The 22,277-nt window shown below is 40.5% G+C and overlaps 1 protein-coding gene across 1 annotated transcript in view; it reads left to right on the forward strand.

Annotated features, from left to right (window-relative positions):
* Positions 1–22,277, forward strand: part of ZRANB3 (zinc finger RANBP2-type containing 3) — a 108,351-nt gene that overhangs the window by 75,014 nt on the left and 11,060 nt on the right. Inside the window, exons 13-19 of the mRNA XM_039493783.1 lie at positions 3,794–4,265; positions 5,985–6,209; positions 8,052–8,143; positions 14,725–14,826; positions 16,854–16,996; positions 20,439–20,585; positions 21,259–21,661. Of these exons, the coding sequence (XP_039349717.1) occupies positions 3,794–4,265; positions 5,985–6,209; positions 8,052–8,143; positions 14,725–14,826; positions 16,854–16,996; positions 20,439–20,585; positions 21,259–21,661 (1,584 nt within the window). The remainder of the gene's footprint in view (positions 1–3,793; positions 4,266–5,984; positions 6,210–8,051; positions 8,144–14,724; positions 14,827–16,853; positions 16,997–20,438; positions 20,586–21,258; positions 21,662–22,277) is intronic.

Here is a 22,277-nt window from a genome sequence, read left to right on the forward strand (position 1 = left end):
TCATTTTTGTTGCTCTTCTCTGGACTTTCTCCAATTTGTCCACATCTTTCTTGAAATGTGGCAGCCAGAACTGGACACAATACTCCAGTTGAGGCTTAATGAGCGGACAAATTAACTTTTTTTTTCCCCTTCAATAGTGTTACACTGTTGACTCATATTTAACTTGTTATCCACTGTCTCTCCCAGATCCTTTTCTGCAGTACTCCTTCCTAGGCACTCATTTCCTATTTCGTATTTGTGCATTGTATTTGTGATTGTTCCTTCCTAAGTGGAGTACTTCGCATTTGTCCTTATTGAATTGCATCCTATTTACTTCAGACCGTTTTTCCAGTTTGTCCAGATCATTTTGAATTTTAATCATATCCTCCAAAGCACTTGCAACCTAAGTTCCCTCTAAGCTGCCGGCCACACAGCAGGTTATCAAGGGCCGCACAGGCAAACAGCCAGAAGGGCCTGTACTGGAGAAACACCTCTCTCCCCACTGCAGCCCTGGGCAACCTGCTCCTCAAACCCCTCATCCCCGGCCCCACCTCAGAGCCTTCCAACCTTCCACCCCCACCCCCCGGAGCCCTCATCCTCCGCACCCCAACCCTCTGCCCCAGCCTTGAGCCTCTTCCCAAACTCCAAACCCTTTGGCCCCACCCCTGCCACACATCACCTCCATGTTGGTTCACATAACAAAATTCATTCCGCACATGGATGTAAAAAATTAAAGGGAACATTGCTTGCAACCCCTCCCAGCTTGGTATTGTCCGCAAACTTTATAAGTGTACTCTCTATGCCATTATCTAAATCATTGATGAAGATATTGAACAGAACCAGACCCAGAACTGCGGAACCCCATTTGATGTGCCCTTCCAGCTTCACTGTGAACCACTGATAAGTACTCTCTCTGGCAATGGGTTTCCAACCAGTTATGCACCCATCTTATAGTAGCTCCATATAAGTTGTATTGCCTTAGTTTGTTTATGAGAATGTCATGCGAGACAGTATCAAGCATTACTAAAGTCAAGATATACCATTCCTGCCACTTCCTTCCTATCCACAAGGTTTGTTACCTTGTCAAAGAAAGCTATTAGGTTGGTTTGACACCATTCATTCTTGACAAATCCATGCTGATTGTTACTTAGCACCTTATTATCTTAGAATCATAGAATATCAGTGTTGGAAGGGACCTCGGGAGGTCATCTAGTCCATCTCTCTGCTCAAAATAGGACCAATCCCCAACTAAATCAGAAATCTTCCCTTTTCCAGTCCTCTGGAATCTCTCCGATCTTTTGTGACTTTTCAGAGATAATCACTAATGATTCAGATATCTCCTCAATCAGCTCCTTGAGTATTCTGGGGTGTATTTCATTAGGTCCTGAAGACAGCTAACTTGTCTAAGTAATTTTTAACTTTTTTCATTATTTTATCCTCATATCCTATCTCATTTTCACTGGCATTCACTACTAATCCAATTGCTACTAATCTTTTTGGTGAAAACTGAAACAAAAATAACGAGGAGTCCTTGTGGCACCTTAGAGACTAACACATTTATTAGGGCATAAGCTTTCATGGGCTAAAACCCACTTCATCAGATGTATGAAGTGGAAAATACAGTAGGCAGGTATAAATACAACTCCCATCTTTTCATGTGCTGTGTATTTATACCTGCTTACTATATTTTCCACTTCATGCCTCTGATGAAGTGGATCTTAGCCCATGAAAGCTTATGCCCAAATAAATGTGTTAGTCTCTAAGGTGTCGCAAGGACTCCTCATTGTTTTTGCTGATACAGACTAACATGGCTACCCCCTGAAACCTGAAACAAAAATGTTATTTAGCTCTTCTGCCATTTCCACTTTCTGTTGTTGTTCATGACTGAATAGTACCAAACCCAGGACTGACTGACCCCTGTTGACCTCACTAAATATGTCCTCCCATTTAGACAGTGATCCATTGATAATTACTCTTGAGTATAATTTTTCAGCCAGTTGTGCACCAACCTTATTATAATTTCATCTAGATCACATTTCCGTGTTTTGCTTATGAGACTGTCATGTGGGACTGTGTCAAAAGCTTTACTAAAATCTAGATATATCACGCCTACTGCTTCCTCCCAGCCACAAGGCCAGTCATGATTGGGAAGTGCTCAGATGCTATAGTAAGAAGGGCCATGTAAGTACTTAAGATAAATAGACATTAAGGTCAATGAACCTTTTGCCATTTATTTCATGGAGCCAGAATTTCACCCAAAATAATTCCCCATCGTTCTGTAAAAGAAAAGATGAGCTTTCCGACTGATGCAATTGCAGCACTGATTTAAATGTTCGTTCATCATTTTACGTCCTTAGTGTTGCCAATATGTAATAAGTCACTGGATGGAGTATTAATTTAATTAATTGATTAATTGAATACACTGTAGGTATTAGTGCTCCCTTGGAGTATAAAAATTGCAATAGTTTTTAATATGTACACATTTTAACCCAAACTGTTTGAGTCAGCAAGCTATTTGAAAATGACATTGCTTAGGAAGAACTAGTACTTAAGGAAAGAGAACAGCTTTTAATTCTTTCCAAATGTTAACTCTTTACAGCTTGACTGTACAAATTAATTTAATAAATAATGGATTTAGTTTAAACCATGACAGTTTCAAAATACAGATAAGGATTATCTCCATTTTGTAAATGGAGAAGCTGAGGTACAGAGAGGATATGTGATTTACCCAAACTCACACAGAGAATCACTATGTGAGTTGGGATTAGAATGCAAGTCTCCTGGCTCTCAGTTTTGACTATAAACACTGCCTCTCTTACTTTAGAGATTTACATCTTATGTTGTTCAGTCAAATGGATGAGGAAAAGAATCTGATTATTCTCCAACATTTTTCGTACTGCTTTTCACCGTGGAAGGGTATACGATATAGTGTCACAATAATTACACTGTCATGGTTGAGTTTTTAAAGTATTACTATGTTAAAAGAAAAAAAAATTCAATAAGACGTCCAGCCAATCTATTATGATACAAAACTCCCTTCCTAGTACATGTATAGCACTTAGTAATTAATTATTTGAAGTTTACAAATGGAGACATGAAATTCAAAATACCTAGTAAATCCTGGACATTATTCTGCTTGATGACTGTTACCTATAAGGCCTTGTCATCAGTAGGGGAGAAAAAGTTTTAACATGTATTAACTAATGTGTTGAAATACAATGTAAAAATATTATGATTTCCCTAGGGAACCTGCTAACATTTGTTAAAACTGCAACTGCCTTGTCTACACTAGCATTTTGACATATGTTAAAAGTATGAATTTTTTCCTAGTGCTAGACATGTCCTAAAAGCTAGACCCTATAGTACAAAACCTCAAGGAAACTGGGAATTTGGCTAGTTTTGTAGTTGTGTTAGCTTATTACATCGGTAAACATCCAGTATGTATATATAGAATTATTCTAAAATGATAGTAAATCTCTCTCATTCTGTTGTATATCATTTTTTTTAAAGTACCACACTAACAATTCTGTACATTTGTGCTATGCTTATGCTGATTTAAAATTTTGACTGGAATATTAAAAATTATCATAGTTGAGAAATAGCATTAAATTACTTTTAAATTGAGTTTAAATAATTAAAAGAGAGTGTCTGTCCTTTTCTATCTACTAATTAAAAATTTAAAAAATACCTCAAATTATAAAGACAAAAGACCCATAATTGAGGGAAAAAAAGTTACAACTTTAAACATGTGGACTATATCTACTGGAGGAATTTTGGATCTGTATGTTTGGTAATGTTTGTTTCTCTTTCCTAGTTTGAAAAAGAAAAACAACATGACATTCGTGCCTTCTTTTCACCAAAACCATCTACTGAGAAAAAACGCAAAATTGATTCTTGGGATAAATCACTGAACTTTACTTTAGGAGATTCTAAAGTCACACCAGCAAAGGACATAGAGGAGGGCAGCAGGCATTTGGATGCCAGAGAAATAATTGATGTGGATGCAATTTGTTATGAAAATGGTTGTGAGCCTGAAGCTAAAAGACCAAGAGCTATAAGTACACCTACCCAAAGCAGCTCTAGTAAGAAAAAGAGAAAAACTGTGCCTGGAAAAACAAACTCTTTGTTTACCAAAGAAACTGATCATGAGTTTTCTAGTGACTCTCTGTCTAATTCAAGGAAAAAATCACCTTTAGCCAAAGCCTGGTGTTGTAGTCTTTGCACTTACACTAATAATTTGTTATTACCTTATTGTGAAATCTGCGAATGTCCTCGTGGCAGTGATGGTAAGTAATCCATGCTTCACATTGTAACTGAATAGGCATATTCCTATTTTCTTTTGCTTCAAAGATTATAGTGTTTTTGTTCTAGAATACATATTTACAAATTAAGACAAAATATGAAGAATAAAATCATCACATGAGATGGAATTTTTGAAATTGTCTCCTAATTTTGGTCAGGAGCTTATTTCCGAAAGTCCTGTGGTATAACATTAATTTATCAAAAATGGGTACCTGATTAAAGTCAGTAGGATGTAAATTCAATGAGCAGCAGCAGAAATTGTTTCCATGGCAGCAAGCATGCCCTACAGTCAGAGCCCTGCTGCTTTCTTTCCCTTCAGAGGATTTATCATTATCAACAAGCCAGTGAAATTATAGATTTTTTCCTATCTTTTCACAGCCAAATGATGCAGTGTAGATGCTTTACTTAGTTTAACAAGTATGTAATTGTCACAAGAGCTAACATTTAAGACATAAAAAGTTTTTAAATGTTTAAATATTTAAATTTCTCCCCTCAAAGAGTAAAATTTGGAATGTCCATAGTAAGTTTGTGTTTTAAAATAGCCTAAAGATTGTTATAAAGTCCTAACTATCTGTCCTCATGGTATATACATTTTGGTATTACTGTCATCTAGATTATTTGTGGAGAAAAGATGAGTAGGCATTTTAAAAAAATCTGTTTAAACACAAATAATAAGAGCTATTAGCCTTTTATATTTTCTTTTTGAAATAGCATAATCAACTAAAGGACATTTTAAACTTCATATTTCATAAGCAAAACAGAAAATTACCCTTAGGAAATTACTGATCCTGTTGTGCTTATTGCACAATGTACATACTTTATTCATCATGATATCTACTGTTTTGAAATTAAGTTGAATGTATAACATACTGCTTGTACCTTTTTAATACTATTAAGATGTGAGAAGATCATATTAATTTGCTCCAGGGACCTGAGTTAGTGGACTTGCTTCAGTTCTTGGGTGACAAATAGCCATAAAATAAAAGCTACCACCATAGTTGGTAGCATTGTTGACAGTTTCAGTAGTGAATACTCTGTTTAACTCACTGGCTGACACACATCAGTAAGCAGTGTCTGTGTAATATCTATTCCATAGAGGACTTTTGTTTCCAATGTCATCAACATGGCTCATCTCATAGTCGCTAAAATTCTTTTAAGAAAAAGAATAGAAACAAATATATTTATATTGGTTCTAATTGATTTCACAGAAATTAAGCTCTAGTTTCTAAAATAGAATATATTTGCTGTGGGGTGGAGAGAGAATAAGCAATTGATCTATACATTTTCCTCAGATGAATAATAAATACTGTATCAGCTGAACTTTAAAAATTGTATTGAAATGTATTAACATTAGTATTGTTCAACATTAGGAATAATATGCTGAATAATATGTAATTTTCAACATCATGCAATTTGAAATATTTTTAATATTGAAGTTTAAACTTAAAGATTACAGTTTTCAGGTGTTTCATTGTTTTAAAATTACCTGTTAATATTTCAGCAAGTCTAAAATTAATTTCATTTCATTTATGGCACAGCTGTTCTTTCAGAATTAACTACTGGATTATTATAACCAAAATACATTTTAGGATACTTTGTTTCAAATATTAATTAATATTACTGTCTAATATTTATCTTATTTATTTAACTATTTTTATAGAAGCAAAGTAAAATTGATCATTTTCCTATTTCTTTAACTATAGATAAAAAGAATACAAATCAAGTGAATGATCCTCCCTCTACTCTGAGTGAAGGAGAAAATGCACCACAGGACTCTAGAAAAATCAGAGGTATAGCAGTATGCAATGCAGACAATGAGAGAAAGGACTTAGTACAAACAGCGACTGAATCATCTGATGAGATTGGGGGAGAAGTAGCTAATGCCATTGAAGATGGATCTGAAGAATGGGAGCAAAAGCCTCAAGAAGGTAAAGAAAAATAGGATTCCTAGTTGAGCCAATCTGCCATAGCAGTTATGCAAAATTGCATTAAACATAAACACTGGGATGCAGATTCATTTGGAAACCACATATCTGAAACACAAAAAAGCTGACACCTGCAGAATGACCACTGGGTTTCTGTGTTTCACCATAGTACAGCCAGATGAATTGTCAGGTGGGCTGAACCCAACATTCTCATCCAACTGTGGCAGAACCACAGATATACATAGTATTGTTCACAGTTTGCTTTTGGGTTGCATGACAAGTATGCCCTGTGAGCAACTGCCAATTAGCAGGTTGTTGATCCATGGTACACTGTCATTTTATTGAACTTTGTGGCTGCAGATACTAGTCTATTGTACACAACATAGATACATGTTAATGTTTCATGAGAAACACGTATGGGGTAAAAATACAAAGGTCCTTTTAATTTCCCTCCTTTTTTCTAATTTTCTCCTGCCCATCTTTCCTATAGGTTTCTTCTACTTTGTGACTTCGTTTGTGCGCGGCAGGATGCAGTGAATTTTGCAGTGCACATCCTAGTTGTCCGTTGGCCTGCTAGTACAGGTCATATTGAGCTGTTAGAGACAGAATTTCTGTGACATGTAGAATGCCTGGTATTCATGTTCATTCTTATGGATACGATTTTTGTCACTATAAAATTATGCATGTTCTTATTCATTCTCATTCAGTTTGTTCAGCAACACCCAGAATTGTGTCTAACTTTTTTAAACTTAAGTAAAAGATGCTTCCACGTATTCATGTAACTACTATAACACCTTCTTGTAAGCACACCACCACAGGGTGCTTTACTCACCACGGGTGGCATCGCTTTCTGGTGACTCTGGGGATTAGTTCTGCCTGATTCAGCGTCTCGTTTCTGGTCTTCCACCATGCAGCTTTCCTCCTATTCACTGAATCATACTATGGTTGCTTCCTGACTTGGCCCTCTGGCCAGGTCACTCTGTGATTTCCCCTTCCGCAAGGAGATTTTCCAAGTCTCCCTGCACAAGCAGCATCAGACAGTCCTCTCATCCACTGCCCTGACTGTGTCACTCCTGCAGTGAATCAGGTAGTCATCTTGTTCACTGCCCCCAGCAATGCCATTCTGTAGTGGATGGCAGGGAAGCCCAGGCCTACCCTCTACTCTGGGTTCCAGTCCCGAGCCCTATAGCAAGCAGTTAAGGTATGGATTTTCACCAACCCTATTGCTGTCTTCCCTGAACTACTTGGAATGTACAGACTTTTATCTTGGAGTGGTTTGAATTAGGTAAGGATAGAGGTATGATGTGTTGCTGTGATACTTTAAATACAGATTTGTAATGAAATATTATTTATATAAGAATAGTATTCAGGCACTCCAGTCAGAATTGAGGCCGTCTGATACAAACACATACAAAAATACTGTCCCTGCACCCAAGACCTTACAACCTAAGGATAAAAAATACAATATTAGAAGGATGTCACATGCTCGAACAGACAGAACTGGTACAAAACAGAGGTAGTAGTTTGTGTATATTATACCATTAGAAACATCATTAGAGAAAAGTTTATTAGAATGATATTGCTTAAGTTGTTAGAACCTTGTCTAAGTTTTAATTCTAAGTTCCAAACTAAATATCAAATACTTTTCTGTAGCTTCTCCCAAGGACACCATTTTAGATGTGAAGCAAAGCCTAATATGTATTGAAAGAGCAATGTAAGGCTCTCATCTTATGACTTTTAGATCTAGTTAACCTTTTTCTGTGGCTGGTGTGCTCGTTTTCCATTTTTGCTCCAAGTAATGAAGATTAGATTAAAAAACCCAAAAACTTTTCTTATTTTTTATAGGACATGTTGATAATTCAGATACTTTTCCAGTGTATGATGTGCTGAACTTCTGTGCAAGTAGGAATACTGATAGAATTCACCTCTATACAAAGGTAAGTATTACAATGCACTCAATCTGTGCAGGTTTCATTATAGGGCAACATTTTACTTTATAATAATGAAAGGTTTACAACGCATGTATTTATATATTAATTTTCTTGTTTCATACCAAAGCTTTCTTTTTTATTAACTGAGATGTACAAAAATTAGGCAATTTATCTTCTAGTTCTTTTCCACCAAGGTATTAATAATAGTTCACTAGACAAGATAACTTTTCTCCTAGCTTACAAACAAATACAAATGTTTTCTCAATAGATATATTTTAGAAGGCTGATAAATTGTGTTATCTATTGAGGTACAAATGTTAGTGGTTTATGAGGTTTCTTTGCTGTAAAATAGGAGTTTCATAACATTTAGTTATTAGTGTGGTAGACTTTTTCCTCTCCTGGTTGTAAAAATCTTGTCTTTCCAATTATTGCTAAAATGAGTTGAAGAAAGAGATAATCATTGTCATCTTGTGAAGGTGCTCTTACAGGGCCTTATCCAAAATTAAAATCAAAGGGAGTCTCTCTGTTGACATATATAGGCTCTGAGTCAGGCTCTTGAAAATGGTGCTTTAATCCAGAAGACAATAGAGTGCAACATAACAACAGATGTTTTCTGTTAAAGTACTATCAGATAACTTTTGATTCCTTGCTCATGTCCATTCCATGTCAGATGTGCATACGCCATGTGCACTGTTGTCAGAGAGTTTTCTCCCAGCAGTATCCGTAGGGCCAGCTCTATTGCCCCTTGGAGGCCTGCACATATGCGCCAATATAAGGGGCTCTGTTGGCTCTGCACCCTATCAGTTCCTTCTTAGCACCCATGACGGTTGCTGGAACGCTCTTTCTCTTGCTTCAGCAAGCCTTCTCCCAGTGTTTTTCTGAACTCTCGTTGTAGATAGCTGATCGTTTTTAGTAGCTTAAGTCGTTTTTTTAGAGTTAGTTGTTAGTCCCCTTAAGGGACTTTGTTCCCGGGATGGGGCCTGCCCCGATCCCCGAGTTTCAAGCCTTGTGCAGCTTGCATAAAGCCTATGCCTGTGAGTGATCCTCACTCCAGGTGTTTAAAGTGCTTGGGGGAAACTCATGTAAAAGATAAATGTCAGATCTGAGGGGTTTCAGACCCCGCACGCAAATGACAGGGACATCAGACTGAAAGCCCTCCTTATGGAAAGCTGGATTGAGATCGGCCTCCAAGCCAGGCAGATCGGACTTGGCATCGAGCACCTCCACCTCCGAGTGCAGTGCTCCACCAGCACCAGGTCCCTTCCGGTACCACTCAACCTCTCCAGTACAGGCAAAGTGGCACAGAGAGAGGCACTCCCCTATGCCTCAAGGGCGAGATGTGACCCATGTCAGGCCACTCGCTATCCCCTCAAAGGCATATGGCTGGGGAACTTGCAGATCCCCGCCGAGGGATCCCCCAAGTATGCTGGGTGTCAGCAGAGGCATGTAGCACATGTGGGCACTGTCCACGCCCAAAGCCTTTCAGGCTGCCAAAGACATAATGGCCCTTTGAATCCCGCCCAGGCCTAGGGATCGCCAGCCTGTGGCAGGGGAGCCACCTAAGGCCGTTGTCTCAAGAGGGAAACCCGAGTTTGGGCCCTGTCGGTGGTCCCCAGCCTGTCTCTGACCAGGTCTTGGGCATCGAGGTGCCCGTCCCCAGCTTGCCGGCCCCGGTCTCCATCACCTAGATGCTGGTTGTCTCAGCCTATGCGCTGATCACCAAATCCCAGGCATTGGTCACCAGATACCCAACATCGTTCTCCGGCACTGGGACACCAGTCCCTGGAGGCCAAGTGTCAGTCTACTGAACTGCAGCTCCACTCACGTGAGTCCTGGCACCAGTTGCCAGAACCCCGGCACCGGTCATCGGAATATCTGCATTGATCTCCAAGTACTCGCAGCCATTCCCTACTACCGAGGCCTCTCTCTCCAGCCCCCATCAGAGTTGACTAAAGGTCGTGACAGCACTGCCTTGGTCATCCTATGAAGCATCTTCATTGGGCTCCAAAGAGGAATCAGCATCGCCTCTGAAGAGGCACCACCACCACAGATGTCGGTGCCATCCATCCATGGTCCCATAGGCCCTCGGTCAATGGCCAATCTACTGGCAGTACTGGAATCCATGGGGGATCCCAGTGGCACTGGGTCACTCTTTGCACTCCCTTTCAGTAGTGACCTCTGAGAGGAGCACTGCGGCCCCGCCTCAGCCCATGGCAAAACTGGCTTTGGACTCAGACTGTGGCACCGAGATCCCCATGGTACTCCCAATTGAAGGGGCCCCAGGACAGATCAAGGACCCAGCCCCTCCGGTGGCTTCCTGCTCATCTTCCCCAGATGAGGCACTCGTGGGGACTGCTAACCCTATATCCCCCAGTGATATCAAACACCACCAGGAGCTTCTTAAGAAAATCATCTCCAATCCGGGCCTGGAGGTGGAGGAGTTCAAACAACCTGCAGACCCCATTTTTTATATTTTGACAGCTGCGACTGCAGCCAAGGTGGCTTTCCCCATGCACCAGGAGGTATTCAGGGTGATAAAGGCACTCTGGCAGAGCCCCGCTTCTCTGCCCTCAACTTCCAAGAGGGCAGAGAAGGAGTATTACGTGCCCACAAAGGGCTATGATTATATGTACTCCTACCCATCTCCCAGTTCCCTGGTGGTTGCTGCTGCCAATGAGTGGGATAGGCAGGGCCCAGGCCAGTGCTACCCCAAAAAACAAGGAGGCAGAACTATGTGATGGGTTCCCCCCAGGGTGCCACCTGGAACTGCAGTACCACTGAGACCTCTGACACAACAACCTGGGCTCTCTCTCACTGTACTGCTGTGACAAGCTGCAGATCTGCTCTCGGTTCTTCACTCCCCAGACAAGAAGACTCCTGGAAACACCTGAGGAACAAAAACTGAACGGGGGACTTCCAGGTGGCACCCGAGGGGGAACCTGTCTCAAATGCTTGGATCTGTTCAGTAGAAAAGTTTATTCTACTGCGAGCCCCCAGTTGCTTATTGTAAACCAACAAGTGCTGCTAGGACGATACAACTTCGGCATTTTGGACTCCATGATGCACTTCAAAGAGTCACTGCCCCAAGAAGTGTGGCAGGAGTTTGGGGCCATTGTTGAAGAGGGAAAGACCATGGCGAGGACCTCCCTCCAGACTGACCTGTCGGCAGTCGCCATGAGGAGGGGCTCAGGGCTGTCACAAGAGGTCCAGCAATTAGTGCGGGACTTTCCGTTCAAAGGGTCCTCGTTGTTCTCGGACCAAATGGACACGAAGCTGCATGGAGTTAAAGACTCCAGAGCCACACTAGATCCCTGGGCCTTTATACATCAGCAGCCTCGTGCAGGCATTTTAGGCCTCAGCAGCCCCCTTGCTTCTCAGGTCCATCCAGGCACGAGACCAACTAGCGCAAAGGGAGAGGTTACAGGTGCCGCCAGAGCCTACCATCCTCCTCCTCCCGGCAGAGTACTAGCAATGCGCCAGGCAGGCCTACTCAGGCCTTTTGAAGGCACGCACAGGGACGGACTTCCAGTCTCCCTTCTGGATCTGGAAACCGCCCCCCCACCCTTTATTTTTCGATCACCTTTCCTCCTACCTCCCTGCTTGGGCAGCAATTACATCAGAATGCTGGGTGCTTAGCACCATCACCATGGGGTATATCCTCCAGTTTATTTCCATCCCTCCACCACACACCCCTTCCCTGTCCCTCTTTAGGGACCCTTCTCATCCAGGAGATACAGGCCCTCTTCTGCCTGGCGCTCCAGGACTGGGGGTGCATGGGGGACTGAGGGCCACAGGGAGGGGGGGGGGTGCGCCCTGGGCTGCAGTGGGGGAGGACGGGGGGAGGGGCTGCGGGCTAGCCTCCCCCAACGGGTCGTTCACCCATCACCAATGGTAAAGGCCCATTCGACAAGGGCACAGGTGTCTTCTGCAGGCTTCCTGGCACAGGTGCTGATTCTGGACATTTGCAGAGCTGCAATGTGGTCCTCAGTCCACATGTTCGCGGTCCATTATGCCATCACCCAGCAAGGCAGGGATGATGCCAGTTTTGGCAGAGCTGTGTTACAATCCACTCACCTGTAAACTCCTAGCCCACCTCTGAGGGCACTGCTTGTGAGTCACCTGACATGGAATGGACATGAGCAAGCACTTGAAGAAGAAAAAAAAACAGTTACTAACCCTCCATAACTGTTGTTCTTCGAGATGTGTTGCTCATGTCCATTCTATGACCTGCCCTCCTTCCCCATAGCCAGAGTTGACAGCAAGAAGGAACTGAGAGGGCGCAGGGCCAGCGGCGCTCCTTATACTGGTGCATAAGCGTGGGCTTCCAGTGGGCAATAGAGCCGGCCATACAGATACTGCTGGGAGAAAAGTCTCCAGCAACGGTGCACGCAGCGTGTGCACCCCTGACGTGGACTGGACACGAGCAATACATCTCGAAGAACAACAGTTACAGAAGTTTAGTAACCGTTTTATATGCTAGCAGAATGCTAGCAGAATGCTTGGAGAATTGTTTTACCAAAAACCTCAGGTATGATCAGGAACCACCACCACCACAATCCAGCACCAAACTTTTCCAGGGTGAAAAATGAAAGTCCCTAGTTGGACTTGAAATTGTATTTACTTATGTGACTAAGCCATCTTCCTTGGTGAAAATTAGAAGAAAAATATTTTCTATTTGATTTTTTCAATCATTTTGGGAATATATATAATTAAAATTACATGTTTATGTATGACTGTGGTTTGGTTTGTAAATGGTTTACAATAACTTACCAGTCTTTCAGTTAAATAAAATACTAAAAGCTCCTGTCCACCAGTAAGTGTTGGATCAAAGTTGTAGTCAAGGGTATTCTTTAAAATGTTCAAAAAGATAATTAAAATGTTTGTATTGGCAGAACATTCATAGATTCCAGAACCAGAAGGGACCATTGTGATCATCTAATCTGACCACTTATATAACACAGGCTTCCCCAAAATAATTCCTGCATAAAATCATATATTTTAGAAAAACATCCAATATTGATTTAAAAATTGAAGTGTTGGAGAATCCACCATTGACCTTTGGTAAACATTCTGAATGTCAGTAAAAATTATGACAGTGCGTCATTTCAACCTGCAAACATAATATTGTTTTCTCCCAAGTTTCAGAAAACTAAGCAACTGGTGCCATATATGTAATGTCAGATCACCTTTTGAACAAAACAAATTAAGAAACCTCCCATTGGTATCCAAAGATTTTGGGAGTCCAAAAAAAAAAATATTAGTAAACTTATTTTCAATTGTCATTTGGGGCATTGCTGTCACTGTTTCATTCCAACTCTCTGCTGGTTTTCGGAAGGAGACATCTTCAGTTTAATGGACCGTTTCTTACAAACCTATCAATCTTCAAACCAGCTGTTGTGTTTCAGAAGCAACTGAAATGTGGAACACCTGGGTTCTGGTGCAAGTCTCAACATGAATGAAAGTTTTCTACTCTGTGAATTAAATAAACCATTTGTTTAAATGAACTGGGAAAACAAATTCCTTCATATAACCCACATGGCTCTGCAGCAGCATTTGAACCAAAAACCTTTACATCCTCACCACACAGATCTACTGCTGTAGCTGTAGAAATGAGTGTTATCCTCTATATGGAGCCTCTACTAAAAACAACACATACTTGGCCCATGAGTCATTCATATTCAAGATCTGGGTTCTAGTGCCAATTCTGCCAGAAGTGACCTTGTGCAAGTGAAGCTCTCAGTTGCTTTATTTGTAAAATGAGGATAATATTTGCCTCCCTCCTAGAGTGAATGGTATGAGGCCATACTCAGTTTGAAATACACAGAATATAAACAACAATCGGTAAAAGAGGTAAGATTAGAGCTCAGAGCCTGCTGGTCTTCTGGTTCCCAGATTAGTGGGTCTTCTTCTCAGCCAAAAGTGTATCTGGAGAGTGAGTCTCTATCTTGTGTACTGTGACATACTTTAGAGGTCTGCCTTTATTTTTCCCCAACAGAGCTCTTTTTCTGTCATGAACAAGGCTTTGGCCTGCATGGACTTTACGTGGCAGCTCACTTGTTGACAATCATCTGAGAAAGAACTTGCTCAGAGCACAGAGGAGGCACTGAGCATGCTTGAATACGCTTCACCACAGCATGTTCTGTCACCTGATTTAAAGTGGCAGAGAGTCATTTTCTCCACTCAAGTAAAAATTCTACAGTCGTCCCCTGTGCTATGCAGTGCAGTTGAGTTAATAACTCTCTGTTATTTAATTTAGTGAAGTTTGTGCTTCAGATCTATTCAAAGATGATATATTATATGTAGGTGAAGATGATGCTTAGAGGTAAAATTGTAGTCCTCTTTTGTTGCAGTATAATACTATGAATCAAATTTCCTGAATTGGTAGTCTTACTGTGCTTTTACATCCACCGTGCAAATACCTTATGAATTTCTTCTAATATTAGGAAATTAGATTGTTTGGGTAGCCATTGAAAAAAATTGGTACTTTTTCTACATTGTATTACATTACAATTGTAAACAAAATTAAAAGACTTGGATTCCTTCAGGATTTAGTGGGTTTTACTAAATTGTCTGTATTGCGTCTCCAGGATGGAAAATCGCTGAACTGTAATTTTATTCCATTGGATATAAAATTGGATAATTGGGAGGATTTACCAGAGAATTTTCAGCAAAAACAAAATCGTTCATTGGTAAGAACAATCTTTCAAATTTTACTATGAAAATAATGTAATGTTTAATTTGGACTTCTTTAATTTTTATAAATGGAGAATATTTTGTTACCCTGCCTTAAGTTTCAGTTGCTGATTACGTTTCCTCAATGCAGCCAGATTTTATAAATGTTGATGTGAATAATAAATGTGCATTCTGTTACTTTGGCAAATTATCACGCCTCCTGTTACCATTTCTGTAGATAGAATCATCATCACATTAATTAGTTTCTCATTTACAGGATTAGTAAGTGATGTTCATACGTTATCAAAATTACATATCTTAAAGGTTACGTTTTAAGAGTGGCATACTGTGAATCGAGAAAATATGCTTGACTGCGTCACACTTGTGATGTGCGTAGGCCGCAGAGTTCTCAGTGTGCTCTATGGTCACCCTCCTCTCTTAGCAAGACTGTTCAAATCAATGTAGAGCATGACGTGTTGAGACTTGTAGTCTCCGTGAATTCTATCTCTATAATGAAGATTATATCCAAAACATGACATTAGAACTGTTAAGTTCAAAGTCAAGCCCTCAGAATTTAGGAAAGGCCATTATTAAGGTTGCCCTGCAACACTGGAACCTTAATTTTTTTAAGCAAAGTTCTTTAATGCAATTTCCTAGCTTCTTAAAAAAGCAAATTAAAAATAACAAATTACATCATGTTTAATCCTATTGATTCCCTCATGATTTATCACAAGGCTGAGACCTTTAAATCTACAGCACAGACCTCAACCAATTGAGCTAACTGAGTAACTGGTAGCAATAGAAGGTTCTATTATCCATGTAGATCAGCTACTGGGAAGGAAGAGAGACACATTTTGTTAGTGCTTTTCAGAGCTATTCACTAGACAGTAGAAGAGTGAAACTCAAGAATCCTGGCTTCAGTTTCAGGCTCTGGAGAGGCGTGCGTTTCTAGTGCTTATAGACCCTTCTTCTCCTGTCGTCTTCTGCTCCTTCATCATTCTGAGTGTCAACTGAGGGAGATACATTCTGTAAAATGTTAACAAAATAAATAATAATAAAAAATCTCCACTGAAATGTCCAATTTCATTGCGTTCTTTCATGCTGCTTCAGATCAGTGGGAGAGAAATCCTGACATGTACTCATTTTCATTTATTCACAAAAATAAGGATGAGGGAAGAAAATTAGGAGGAAAGGAAAATCATTATGATAGCCTACTTTTTCAGTTCTGAAGGCCTGTTTCTGCATAAGGCTTAAGTCACACCTGGAATAATGTAGTCCCCAAAGTGGATGTTTTTTCACATAGAATAACCAGCTCATGGTTTAGTACAAAATGCTCTTTCAACTTGTCTATAGTTATGTCATTCACCTCTAGTACTGAAACAGATCTAGCACTGCTGGGTTTTTTTTAAGTGAGACATGGGTTGTATCTGTGAACCTGATTGCTGACTTTGTTCAGCTCGCTTTACTGAGCCACAACTCCCAGTTGAGAGCAATGGAAATTTTGCTTGAATAAGAAAGGCTGAACAGAGTTGTCCATGTTCAAACATCTGTCTACATTTTTATGCTACCCTAGGAAGGGTTTGCCAGTACGGCTATACCAGCAAACCCTTCTAGTGGAGATGCAGCTATATTTGCAAAAGAGTTCTTTTGCCAGTACAATTAAAACCTGTTCCCTAAACAATATAAGCTATATCAGCAAAAGAATTTTGTGCCAGCGGATGTGTGTCTAAACTTGGGCTTTGCCAGCATAGTTACATTGATGAAGCGTGTGGTTTTTTTCCCCCTCTCTTTCCCCCAACCTCCCTCCTAATTGACATAGCTATATAGGCAAATATTTTAAGTTTAGATCAGGCCCAAGTCTTAAAGTTTCAGCAGAACCTTTGAAGCTCGTATCAGAAATGATTACATCCCAGAAAAGAACATCTTACAGCAAGCAAACTTTTTTCCAGTTGACAAAATAATTTTAAATATAATAATCTAAAACATTTCAGTGTAATTAAATATTTTTGTTTAATACTTGTGCTATCAACCACTTGACCTTCAGATTCAGAGGTTTGTGAGAGAATGGAGTAGTCTAACAGCCATGAAGCAGAAAATTATCAGAAAAAGCGGCAATACTTTTTGTAGCCCTATTCTTGCTGCAGAAGAGATTTCTAAACAACAGGCCAGGCTGAGCAGCACCAAAAGGTATGTGTTTTTACATTTCATTCCTTCTTCTCTTGTATTCGTTGCTGCAGGAGGTCCAAGTTTTTTTGTGTAATGTTCAGAGGAATCATGTTGAGATAATCAACTGAACATTAAGCGATAACTTGTCTTATAGTGAAAAAAATAGGCATTTTGTGTGCATTTGTGCAAATCTGTTAGAACAGAAAATACTACCTGACTCTCTGTCACTATGAGTCCAGTTCAGCAGATATTCTGTTTCTGAAGGTTTCTGAAGCTTTAAACATCCAGAGACTGCTAGAGATTCCTGAGAAAAATCTTGCATACGTATTATTAAAATACCATCTATTGGCTTCCACATTTCATTTGTATTATTTATTTATTTAAGTACCAGCTGCGTGCTTAGAGCTTTAAAAGGTGCATTGGAAGGCATAACTATTCTCCTGAAGAGATTACAGTCTGTTTAAATGATACAAAATATCCTGGGAAACAAGTTTCTATCCTCAAGCATTTATTTATTTACTTAAGTTAGTGTTTTGGCAATGTGTGAATAATAGTTTGGTTTTTATTTTGTTGTGGACATCAGCTAGGGTTTTGTAGAAGGAGTTGGTTTTATGCCTTTCTTGCTCTCAGGTTTGTTCTGTGGGGCGGGGGCACCAGCCAGCCTGGCGCCTGCTTGGGGCGGCTGGCAGGGGAGGGCATTTGCATTTGGCCTTGGACCTGGCCGGCCTGCGCGGCGGGAGCCGCGGGAGCCGGCGGGGCCGCGCGCATGCCTGCGCGGCAGGTCCGCCTGCGTCCCCGGGACCTGCCACAGGCATACGGGCGGAGTCTACCGCCCCGCCCGCCCTCCCAGGATGCGGGAGCCCGGGAAGGGAGGGACCGCGGGGGGGACTGGAAGCGGGCGCAGCGCGCTCAGCGTGCTGGGGCAGCCTACTTTGTAGAGCCGCCCCTGTGTGTAGACATAGCATTTTTTCTTGAAGAGCCATATGGAAAGGTGGCCAACAGTAACCAAATCAGCTGAAAATTCTTCATATATTAACTTTTCTTTTTCTATTTGGTAGTAGGTCAAATGAAGGAATCCACTATAAAACTGTAGTCTTGGCATTTTAAAATGTTTCATATCCTGCTGGAAGGGAATGTCTCTCTCTGCCCAAAGGAGCTATTCCCCTCTTCCATTTTTTTCATTTCTTTCTGTCCTCATTTAACATTTCAACAAAATCATATTTGTGCCTTCATCTCTTGTCTTCCCTCTGGTAAATCCCTCCTTTTTTTCTTTAGGTCTCAGTAGTCCAGATTTCAGTCTGTCCAAAATACATCATCATGTTTCTCCAGGCTTAGAAGCAGGAATAAATTATTATTTATATTTATTTCATAATCCAGAATCTCCTTCTACACTTTCTCAGCCTCATCTCTTCCTTAGTTGATTTCCTATGCTCCTCGAATGCCAGTTTTTTTCAGTATTTATTATTGCTTTCCTTCCTATGTGTAAGGTGCCCAGTCAGTGGTAAAATCGAAATTTACCTCTCCTCTGCCTCCTTTCTTGGGCTACATATACACTCTAACCAGAGGTATCATTTGCAGTTCATGTAAACGTGCCAGCTCTAGCTTTTTCATCTCACTAAAAATAGCAGTGAGGCTGCAGTGGCACAGATTGTACATGCCCATCCAACCTGTCATGGTATGTACTCACGTTGTTAGCCCATGCTGAAGCATGTGTTGCCACATCCACATTTCTATTTTTAGCGAGCTATCTAGATTAAAGCTAGTGCCAGTATGTCCACATGAACAGCAAAGTACACCTCTGATTGCAGTGTGGACGTAGCCTCAGTCTCTGATAACATCACTGTCCTCCCTGACATGGGGCTCATAACCTGAGTGTTGTAATTAGACTTTTCTCATACATACATCCGGGCTCTCTCACCAACATTGTTCTACAACATATATCTATAACTTGTTGTCTCCTCTTAATCTACTGCTAAATCCCCCCTCGCTTCGCCCCCCCCCCCCCCCGCCCCAACAGGATTGGCTGTATTGTGATGGTCAGTAGGAATTCCTGTAAGTATATAGAGCAGTTTGTAATTTCAGGCTTGCAAAACAAGTATAAATCAGCAAATAGTAGTAATAAGTAGAGTGTTGTATTTTTTACCCTGGCACGGGACTGTTTCATTATATAACATGTAAAAGAGGAATCTAAAAGAAATTCTTCACTGTTTTAGAATAACCAGGATGGCATTTATTGATTTATAGAGATGGTGAGGGGGGGATTAATGTGATTGGGTATTAGCATAAACAGGGCCAGATTAAAGCATAGGCAAACTAGGCACATGCCTAGAGCCCAATCTGAGCAGCACTGCAACCCCATGCACCAGGTCACAATGCCACTCATTCAGATTTGGCCCAGCTGTCTTCTGCGCCTCCCTCATTATGACAGAGGGGCAGCCAAGCCAAATCTGAGTGGGCAGTGGGCAGCTAGTGCTGCTCTTGCATCAGGATTCCCCCAACCTCACCCCACTTTCAGCAGCCCGTGTCCTCTCTGCTTTGCCCACAAGACTCATTCAGCAACAGTCTCGAGACCAGCTAAAAATACAGGGAACAGCCAAGAGAGGGGTGGCAGGGAGCTCTGCAGGGGCAGACATGAGATGGCTAATAGGGCCGTGTCCATGCAGCAGAAGCCAGTCACTGACTGACCTGAGTAGAAGAGGGTTAACTAAGCAACATCCATGCTGTGAGAGCTGGACTTGCTTGTGTGAATAGATTACTAGTGCAGCTGTGGTGGCCAGGGCAGGGTTAATATAAATGCATCCTACCACAGAAGCATCTGATTTGGTTGGCTGTTAGAGGGGCTCAGAAGTGTATGCTTGCCTAGGGCCTGGCCCTGACCATTAGTTAGTTAGATTGATTAATAATTATATCTTAAGAGTGACCAAAGCATGGGGGGCTATTGAATTTTATCAGAACTTAATTTAGAAGAATAGGGATGATCTTACAATAAAAATATAAAGGAAACTGAGCAAATTCAAAGATAAACTAATTTTTCCAAAACTCTTTCATGGCTTCCAGCGCTTCTCATATTCTCTCCCAAATAGTACCTTTTCCAAAACAAAGAAAACCAAAAAACCTTGGAATATAAGTGATGGTTCACTCAAGTGAAACAGGCTTTACATTGTTTTCTTATTACTTTTTATAATTACATGTCATGGAAAATAACTCATTATCTCTTGGCAGCACAACAGAGAGGTGGCTGGTTTTTTAAAAGAAATCTTACCTAGTATGGAAAAGCTGAACGAGTAAAATACATTTTCCAAACTATACTCATGCCAGGTTTAGGAAGTAAGAAATATTTGGAGGGGATTTTCTACATCAGTATTGCTGTAGATGATATGAATGTTCTCTAAAGAAGTATTCAGTTGTCTGCAGTACAATTCAGGGAAAAAATGAATACTGAAACAACTTGTAATAATTCCAGATATGTGACAAAAGAGGATGTTGCTGTAGCCTCACTCAGCAAAGCTAACAGCAGTGGGGGCAGCGTATGCTTGGTCACGAAGGAAACTGCGTTTTACCTGAAAAATGAAGGTACTTCTGCTGGGAAAACAGATGGCCATTCCACAAAGTAAGTTTGTTAATGTAAATAACAAAGACAGAATAGCCACAATACAGTGATTAAACTAGTTTTTCCCAAAATTATTTTTACTTTACGTAATGAAATTATAGGATACAAGGGCTTATGTTAATATGACGCACTGCTTAAGATCGAAGGCATTTACCTTGTGCTGATGAACTAAATCTTATTTTCTATAATGATTTAGATTATGTATGTTAGCTAGCACATTTGTCAGTGGACAGCTGAGTTTCTTAGTATGAAAGAAGAAAAATGTATGATCAGGGAAATGGAGAGTTTACACGCAAACAAGCCTGCGAGGTTGACAGCAAACAGTTTAGAGACACAAAGAGTATGTCTGCTCTTTGAGCTGGGGGGTGTGATTCCCGTCTCAAGGAGACAGACTCCTTGCAGTAGTTCTGATTGAGCAAGCACACTAAAAATATTGGTAGCTGAGGCAGCAAGAGTAGCAGGAAGGCCTTTTAGAAATCTGGTCCTAAAAATATAATTCAAGTGGGCTATTTGCATTGTGCAGTGACCAACCAAAGCAGCATGAGTTTTCATTGAAGTTGCTACTTTTCATGATAAAAGAAACCTAATAGTTGATATTGAGTATGTAAGTATTGTATACTGACCCTGATGAAGTCCAGTCTTATTAAATAATTGCTTCTCATCCTTATTACAGGTTACTTTTAAAAGATGGGAAAGTTTCCCCTGTTCTTAATGCAGACTCAGTTCAGGCTGAAGTTATTGAAGGTCCTGCCATATACAAAGGATATTTACAGGCTGTAGATAATAAAGGAAATCCACTTTGTCTTAGCTGCCAAAAACCAACAGTTCATCTCGACCAACATTGCAAATCTATTGCTTGGGAAACACGATTTTGTTCTCTTAAATGCCAGGAAGACTTCTTAATTCGCTCTAATCAGAGTTACCTGAGGAGTAAAGTATTTGAAGTCGAACATGGTGTTTGTCAGCTTTGCAATCTCAATGCCCAGGAACTCTACCTTAGCATCAAAAATGCCCCTAAGAGTCAACGTAAGAGTCTTCTGGAGAGTTCTTGGATGTCTCAGCTTCCATTAGGACAGGTAATGGCAGTGGTATTTAAGCAGTAACACAAATCAGTGTATTTCTGTGGTAGGTGGTGTTTATGCTTCTCAAGTCATTTTAAAAGGTAAGTGGCTGAAAGCAAATGTTTATCAATCAAAAGAATAGAAAAATGTACAACAAATGCACTACTTGGGGTGGATGCTTCTACCCCATAACCCCTAATAGCAACAAAAAAGAGGGAATAATTTTTAAAAAAATTAAAAAGTCCTAAAAACAGAAAACCGTTCCCCAAGCAGAATTTTAATCCCAAAAAGGGAGAAGTGCCAGATGATTCCATGAAGTCCACTAGGGACTTGACTGTTGCTATAGATTTTACATGGAAGGTGCTGTAGTATAGCTATTATAAAAGCCCTAAGATAAGTAGATACTTTAAAATTCCATTTAATGACTAATGCAGTAAGATGTAAGAGTTTACTGGTTATTACTTCTACCATATGAAAAACTTTAACATAGTGTTTCAATTCTTTAATACAGTAGAACCTCAGAGTTACGAACATTTTGGTTGTTCTTTCAAAAGTTTACAACTGAACATTGACTTAATATAGCTTTGAAACTTTATTATGCAGAAGAAAAATGCTGCTTTTAACCATCTTA

This window comes from Mauremys reevesii, linkage group 11 (assembly GCF_016161935.1).
Source record: "Mauremys reevesii isolate NIE-2019 linkage group 11, ASM1616193v1, whole genome shotgun sequence".
Taxonomy (NCBI): Eukaryota; Metazoa; Chordata; order Testudines; family Geoemydidae; genus Mauremys; species Mauremys reevesii.